Source organism: Pteropus alecto, unplaced genomic scaffold, assembly GCF_000325575.1.
Source record: "Pteropus alecto unplaced genomic scaffold, ASM32557v1 scaffold86, whole genome shotgun sequence".
NCBI classification, from domain to species: domain Eukaryota; kingdom Metazoa; phylum Chordata; class Mammalia; order Chiroptera; family Pteropodidae; genus Pteropus; species Pteropus alecto.
Genome location: NW_006442109.1, coordinates 11062265 through 11070852, shown reverse-complemented (window position 1 = coordinate 11070852; position 8588 = coordinate 11062265). Strand labels below are relative to the sequence as shown.

General features: G+C 38.2%; 2 protein-coding genes across 2 annotated transcripts in view; one reads left to right on the top strand and one right to left on the bottom strand.

Annotated features, from left to right (window-relative positions):
• Positions 1 to 8233, bottom strand: part of FAM96A (family with sequence similarity 96 member A) — a 16927-nt gene extending 8694 nt beyond the window's left edge. Inside the window, exons 1-2 of the mRNA XM_006920275.3 lie at positions 7867 to 8233; positions 4071 to 4235 (exon numbers count right to left, since the gene is read on the bottom strand). Coding sequence (XP_006920337.1) covers positions 4071 to 4235; positions 7867 to 7990 — 289 coding nt within the window. The 5' untranslated portion in view covers positions 7991 to 8233. The remainder of the gene's footprint in view (positions 1 to 4070; positions 4236 to 7866) is intronic.
• Positions 8234 to 8285: 52 nt separating this feature from the next.
• SNX1 (sorting nexin 1) overlaps positions 8286 to 8588 on the top strand; it is a 33280-nt gene continuing 32977 nt past the window's right edge. The window contains exon 1 of the mRNA XM_015595956.2: positions 8286 to 8407. Within this exon, the coding sequence (XP_015451442.1) occupies positions 8393 to 8407 (15 nt within the window). The 5' untranslated portion in view covers positions 8286 to 8392. The remainder of the gene's footprint in view (positions 8408 to 8588) is intronic.

Below are 8588 nucleotides of genomic sequence, written 5' to 3'. Positions count from 1 at the left end.
AGCAACAAGGCAAAGAAGGAACCATTCGAATGGGAGAAGATATTTGCAAACAACACCTCTGATAAGGGTTTAATATCCAAAATATATGAAGAACATGTGCAACTCAACAACAAAAAATAAAACAACAATCCAATTTAAAAATGGGCAGAGGACCTGAACAGACACTTCTCTCAAGAAGACATATAAATGGCCAACAGACATATGAAAAGATGCTCAACTCCACTAGCTGTTAGGGAAATGCAAAAACCACAGTGAGATACCACTTCACAGCTGTTGGAATGGCTGTCATCAACAAGACAAGTAATTACGAGTGTTGGAGAGCTCGTGGGGATAAAGAAACCTTCATACACTGCTGATGGGACTGCAAACTAGTACAACCACTATGAGAAACAGTATGGAGTTTTCTCAAAAAAATAAGAATAGAATTACCATAGGATCCAGCAATCTCTCTTCTGGGTATTTACCCCCCAAAACCTGAAAACATTTAAAAGATAAGATATGTGCACACTCATGTTCATAGCAGCATTGTTCACAGTGGCCAGGACATGGAAGCAATCGAAGTGTCCTACAATAGATGACTGGATAGCTGTGGTATTAAGTAAAAAAAAAAAAAAAAAAGTGGCTCCACTACACACTAGTTGCCTCACCCTGGACAAGTTACTTAACTTTTCTTAGCTTCAGTTTCCTACCTGTAAAACAAGTATTATAATAGTAACCACTATACATAAGGTTGTTTTGAGGAGTAAATAAACTATTATGCAATGTATTTAAAACAGTGCTTGGCATATAACAAGTATCCAATAAATGTTATTGCTATTTTATCATTTTCACTTTACAGCCAAGAACCAAGATAAGTGATTTGTTCAATATCACACAGCTAAGAAGTAGCAGAGCCGAAAGCTGAATCTAGACCATCTCATTCCAAATCCTATACCCTTCACATTGGACCACACCTGCCTTCAGCCATTCTTGTCTGGACTAAGTCAACACAAATGACTACCAGCTAGTTTCTCTGCCTCACCCATTCATCCCCTTAGAGTCCTCCTTGTCTTTGTAACTACTCACCAGGGTAACTCTGAGTAGGTGACAACTAAGCAATCAGGTGGAACTCTTACTCAAGTGCCTTTCCTTGCTTAGTACAACCTACTCATAAGAAATGTCTCCTAACACATCACCCAGAAAAAGAGCTCTCATCTTTGATTTTTCTAATCGTGTTGACTGAGCACAATTACTATGATAAATTATTATCCTATCATGTAAAAAACCAAACCCATGTCAAAAGGGCCAAAAAAAAAGACGAAATTCTGTTCAAGATCTGAAATATTAACCATAATCTAATATTGGCACCTTTACAGTTATTTTTAAAGATTTTTATTAAAATATAGCTAACATACAATATTATATTAGCTTCTGGTGTACACCATAGTTATTCAACATTTAGAGACCTAAAGAAGTGATCACCGTAATATAGTTATTTTTATTTCACGTGCTCTCTCGATCTTTGTCCACATAAAGTTTTTCAATAACTGCAATCATAATATTTAAATATTTAAATCCAACTTAACATTCAAACTTTATGTCCACATAAAGTTTTTCAATAACTGCAATCATAATATTTAAATATTTAAATCCAACTTAACATTCAAGCTATTTCTCACACAGATAATGATTCCTTGATTAAATTCATCATTTTCAGTAGCAATATGAAACTCATATTGGTGCCATTTCCTTATTAACAGAAATTTACCAAAAATGTTTTGTACATGCTACTATTTTCTTCTGTGAAATTACTTCCTTAATTCCTGGGTGAAAGAGTAAAAACTTTTTAATAAGGATTTACTAATATGTACCTAAAGGCTTAAAAATATTTATACCACATGACCCAATAATTCCACTTACAGGAATTTATCCTAAGGCAAAAATAAGAAATAAAATTGTTCATCACAGAATTATTTATAATTGTGAAAAACCAGAAGTAATCTAAATGGTTATAAAAATTATGCTATAGCGATGTGATTAGCATATAACCTACATGCCTATATAAAGAATAATATTTAGTAAGAAATAAAAAACATTTCTCATCTCTTTCATGCTTATTACTTAACCGTTACAATACATACCCTATTATATCTATTTTATAGATAAGGAAACTGAAGCTCAGGAAGGTGAAGTAACTTGCCCAAGGCTACAAAATGGCTGACAGAGCTGGAATTTTAGCCCAGAGAACACAATATTTTGACAGCTGATCTGTACTTTCTTCTTTATGTTTTTATGGAGGTTCAATATTATTGCCAACAAACATGTTACTTAATAGAAAAAACACAAAATAAATTTTACTTTTTGAAAAATCAATTTGCTACAGGCTCTTAGAGTAGGGAAATGGACTGCCTATTTAAGGATTCTTATATATCAAAATATTTTAAGACATCTCCTTCACATGAAGACAGTAGCAGTATTTTTGATAGCAGTTGATTCAGAAAGTATCCAATGACAAAAAAAAAAGTATAAATTCAACAATACTTTTTCTAGCATTGGAATTTCAATAATCACAATAGTATCTATGAATTAACGGGCCCTCAAGATATGGCCCATATGCTGGAAACCACAGAGGGATCGCAGGTCAACAAGTGAGAAGACAGAAATCACGATAGTAGGAACAATAATACAATATTTACTTTTTCAATTCTTTTCATAAACTTGTCTATTTTTTTTAAACTTTCCTATTTTTAAATAGGAAATATATTTCCATGGTTTGAAAACTTAAAAATATAAAAAGATATTGTCTCCATCCTATCCTGTCTCCCATCTGACTACTTCACCACTATTACCCACCCCTCAGCATAGCTATTCATTTTTAGGTATTCTTTATGTATATGCAATCAAATACAAATGTATATTTTTGCCTTTTTAAAATACAAATATAGAAATATTATACTTGCTTTTATTTCCTAACAGTACGTTAAAGAGATCTTTCCATATCAGTACATGGAGAGATTCTCCATTTTTTATAGCTGCACAGTATTCCACTGTTAATACACATCAACACTGATTCTTTAATTAATCTCCTACTGATAAACATTTGGTTTGAAATACACTTCCTTTATCTTCTTTATAATAAAGTATATAATAGATATACACCTGTAGATACCTATTGTATATCTTACTGTGAACCAATCCAAATATGGGGAATGCAGCCTCTCAAATAGAAAACTCCCTTAAAAAATACCCTCCCACCAGTACTTCTGCCTATACTACATAGATGCCAACAGAATAGCTAAAAGAAGATGGTGATAGAGGCAGTGCTAGTCTGCCAGCATCCATTCCAATCTCCAGAACTGAGAAGAGGAGATGGTCCAGGTCCACTCTCCATTAATTGCTGTCATGTACCCCTAAGAGAAGCAGCATGGTATAACTACAGAAGAAACATATTTGGAGTCAGGAGATATGGGTTTGAGTGTCAGCTTCACCATTTCCTGGCTATGTGATTCTGAGCTTTAAACTCTCTGAACTTCAGGTTCTTCATTTGTAAAGTGAAGATAATATTAACGCTCTCAGTCTAATTGTGAGGACTACAGAAAGAAGATGAATACAGTCGTCTCTCAGTATCCTGGACCCCCCAGTATACCAAATTCCGTGGATGCTCAAGTTCCTTATATAAAATGGCATGGTGTTTGCATATAACTTATACACATACTCCCATTTACTTTAAATCACCTCTAGATTACTTATAATATCTAACAGAATGTAAATGCTATCTTGTAAATAGTTGTTACACTGTATTGTTTAGGGAATAATGACAAGAAAAAATGTCTGTTCATGTTCAGTACAGAGGCAACCATTTTAGGTCTAACTATGCAGTACACTTCAGAACAATGTAACTTTTTTTTCCCCCAAATATCTTCAATCCTGATTTCATTAAATCCACACTGTGGAACCCTCAAAAAAAACAGGCTGAGTGTGCATGCAAAATATTCTATAAACCATGATATATAATACACAATGCTAATTATTATTTTGGGTCTAAACCAGTTAGAAGAATTTAGAAATAAAATATATATATAAAACCTCACCAATAAGAGTTGCCAAAGAGCAATGAGGTACTGTTGGCGTGAACCTGATAATAACCAAATAGTCCTCTTCATTTATCTCCTGAACCTCCACGCAACTTTCCGTTACCACTTCCAGTTCTTCCAAAGTATTGGGCTTCTCTGGGTCCCGGATAGTTCGAATCAAATCTAAAGAATCACAGACAAGGTATTATATTAAAACAAATATTCAAAATATGGGTGATTTTGCCAGTCCTAATCCAAACACCAAATTCTTTTTGTTTAAGCAAATACTACAGCAACTCCTCAAATTTCTGACAGAAATTTCCACTACCAGTTTCCTTTTGAGAAAACTATTTCCTTAGATTAGATTACATCAAGTTTCTCAGATCCAACATTGCAGAGAGAATATAAGAATGGAGAAAGTGTCATAACAGCTCAAGTGGAAGAAATAAATTTTAACTTAAGAGAATGTGATATCAGGATTTATACAAGTAAAATCTAAATCAAATCTTTAAAATGAGCAATATTTCAATATTTACTATTTAGAGTAAAGGAAAGTGAAGACCCGGAAGTTTAGTTTGCCTGGAACTCAGCATAAATGAAGAGAATATGAGTTTGCGTCAGACCACCAAGGGTCTTTTATAGTCAGCTACAGGCAGTCGGATGTTTTGAAAAGGGAATGACATGGACAACACTACTCTGTCAGCTGGTAACTCACCACCAGCTGGTAGACTCAGAACTAAAGTGCAGAGAAAAAGCTGGGCCTAAAACAAGAACATGACAATGGTAACAGGAGGGAACAGAGGAATAATTTCAGAAGCAGAATACACAGAATCTGACAACTGTTTAAATGCAGAAGACAAGGGAGAAAAAGGAGGATGACTCAGATCCTAAATTAAGTGTCTGAGAGAACACTTATAGAATGAAAAAAAAAAGAGAACACAGGAATAAATTTGAGCAGGGGCTGGGGCAAATGAGTTCAATTTTATACATAATAATTTTGCACTGTGGCATAAGGTTTAAGAGAGTACCAGGTCTAGAGTGGTTGCTTAATCCATGAGATTCATAAAGAATGAGTAGAACAGTAGTTTTCAACCTTGGCTGAACAATGGAATCACCGGGAATCCTTAAAAACAAAAACAAAAACTGGTATTTGAGCCCTATCCCCAGAGATTCTGATTTAATTGATTTGTAGTATGGCCTGGGCATTGAGACTTTAATTCCTCAGGTTATTCTTATGTGTAGCCCAGTTTGAGAATCACTAATGTAAAGGGAGAGACCCAAGGATAGATCCATAGAAAGCACCTAATTTACGGATCAGAAGGAGGAAGAAAAGCAAGCAGCAGAGAAGGGAAGACAGGGGTGGTTAACAACATCAAATGCTGCAGAAAAATTCAGGTTGACGAGAGCTAAAACATATCTTTGATTTGTCACTCAGGAGGGTATCTATCAGAAAGCAGTTTCAGTAGAGAGGTGAAGGCAGAAACCAGCTTGCAGAAGGGGAAGTGGGAATTAAAATACAGTTCTCAGGCTTTGGCAGGGAAGGGAAAGGCAGAAAAAGGACAGTGGATTTAGAAAAAGCTACGATGACAAGGATAAGGGAAACGAGTGTTTTATACCCCGAGGGGAAGGATCAAATAGAGGAAGAGAGACCGAAAATTTAAGGAGGGGAAAAGGGGAGACCAGTAAAAGAAGGAAATGAGACCAAGGATGTGAGAGTTTGGGTTGGTCTTGGTGATAACAGATTTCTGTTTTACTCTGAAGTTGTAGAAAAAGATGCAAAAGGAGAATAATAAAGACAATGGTGGAAGTAGATAGCTGAGAAGCAGAGGGAGTTCGCATAGGATGGGTTTGATGTTCTCAAGCCTGAAATTTTGTTCTATTAGTTATAGCACCCCTGCAATCCGAAATGTAGCCGGGAAAAACAAATCAATCAAATTTATCTTCTCCCCAGAAACTCTTGGGCTCATCGCTTGATTAGAAACAATTTGAAAATGGAGGCAGAAATAAGGACACAGCTTCTCTTTCAGAGTTTTTTGAAAAGTAATTTGCTGTCCCTCATCCTAGGCCTTTTTCCTGTAAGGCTCATTTATAAAAGTTGCATTATATTCTTTATATGCTATTTAACCCTGAAATTATTAAACCTCCTTAGTTTACTAGTGATTTGAGATATGGATTTATATCTTTAAAGAAATATTGTTCTCCTCACATTACTACTCTGAATAAAATTCTTCTATGGCTCTGCACTTTATTATAAGTTCTTCATTTATATTAAAACCTTCAGTATCCAATTCTAACCTGCTATCTAAAACGATTTTTTCTGAATCAAAAGGAAAAGTTTATTAGAAAAGGAACACCACTCCACAGAGCATGGACTCCTCTGAGAGGCACAGATGGGGACCTAAAACAATTTTTGACCATACGCCTTTAACTACAACCCTATCCTGCAGCCCCACCTATCTGCCATCCTTAAAAATACTATTTTCTCACCTCCATACTTTTGCTCTAGTTTCCAGTTTAGTATGCCCTCTACCTCTCCATATGTCCAGATTCTACTAATTCTTCAAGGCTCAACTCAAGTGATTCCTTCTCCTTATAGTCTTTCCAGATCTCCCAAACAGAATTAGCATCTCTCCTTCCTCTGAATTTGTCTTTCAAGTCTATGGCTTTCGATTGCATACAATAAAGAAAATTATATATTTGTCAATATAAGTCCCCCTCAAAGAAGTTTGAAGTCAAGAATCACCTCGCTTCAAAAGCTGTATCCCCAGTTCCCTGCTGTCACTAGATGCTGTAGACAGAAGTCTAACAGGACAGGAATGCGTGCTTTTTCATGGAGATCATTCCACTCATAATTATCATAATATAGCTGGGGTTGAGTAAGTCCTGCCTCTAGCAAGGGACAGGTAAACTAGATCAGCTATACAGGTCTTTTCCATCCCAGCTTCCTTCTCCTGGCCTATAATCCATACCCGTATTATATTCGTATTCTTATGGGTGTATCTTTTACCCTCAGTCAGCAGAAATATCTGAACACTAGTTAGATCCATTCCTTTTAGTTTTCAAAAACAATACTACGTTAAGTCCAAAAAAGGAATCATAAGGCAATTGCGAAGTGGTAGAAAAATGCGCTAAGTTTGGAATCAGAAGACATGGGCTTCATTTAGTTTTTGCTTTCTCCTTATTTGCAGTATGACCTCTACGCAATTGTGTAACTATTCTAAACCTTTGTTTCCTCATCTGTACAATGAAGATGGTCCCAGGGTTTAGGAGAATATTATGTGTAATGTGTGTGTGTATGTGTGTGTTTGCACTCCAAGCTTGGCTGTGTTAAGGAACTATCAGTCCGAGAACTGGCTACAAGGAGTCTATCACGTTCTCTTTTCTCGGGGACCTCTGCCTATTGCCTCTGCAGCGAAATAAAGTGACTGACCTTGGCCCAGTCTCCAACTTGGCAGTCACACAGTAGTGCCCTCAAAGGTGGCAGGAGTGCGTGTCCAGGGGCAAGTGGTGCAACCAAGCCAGTTTTGCTTCCCAACCAAATACCCTACACGCCAGCTCTGCCACTAGGACGCGGGGCAAGCAAGAGAAAGGAAGCGCTTAAGACTTCCAAGCTTGACTTGCCCCCGGTTTTGGAAGAGTCCGGGTCCTAGAAAGACCCACATTACCGAGAAACTTAGGATCCCAAAGAAAACGCTTCCCACGTTCCGGAAAAGATCCGGCAACAACCAGAGTCGCCACTCCCAGCTCTCAAGTGAGACCCTCGTTACCCCGCGCCTCTACGAATAACGCCAAACACTGCCATGGGTAAAATTACCATAAACCTCTAGCGCTTTCTCTTCCATGATCCGGGGCTGCCGGGCAGCTCCCCGCTCAAAGAGGCCCGAGAGCCACACGGCTCTGCTCAGCGTCCAGGAAAGCAGCCCCGACACCCGCTCCATTCTCACGCTCCGCCATCCCTGGCGACTGTCCCACCCGAGCCACCGTCTTTCAGCAGCTGGCCTCGCGATTTATCAACTTTCCGGTCTTCAAAGGGCCAAGACGAGCCTAAAGGTCCTGGAGAGCAGAAAATAGGCGGGTCCGGACCGAGTACCGCGGAGCACTTAGGGAAGGGCGCCAAAAGTACCACAAGCCCCAGCATGCTTTGCTCGGTTTCGGCGGGACTAGAGAAAAAAATCCTCGCGGCACGTGAGGCGCATTGCGTGCTGGGACGTATGAGACGTTTTCTTCGGAAGACAGCTGTATTCTGGGGCGTGTAGTCTCCGCCAGGAGTGGGGAGTGGAATATAACGGTCTATTCATCCGCCACTGATTACCTCACTCAGCGCTCTCCATAAGCTATAGATGAATCTTGAAGAGGTAGGGGAAAGGAGACCTTGATTTCTAGCCCTGAGGAGCGTGTGCGCGGAGTCTCTCCACTGTTATTACTCGGAGAAAGCAGCTTCCAAAGTTTTCTCACTTCCTAGTCAGGCCGGAAGTGAGTTTCCGTTGCCGTGAAACGGGATGTCTTAGGAGCCCAGTAAGAATAATTAGGCATGGC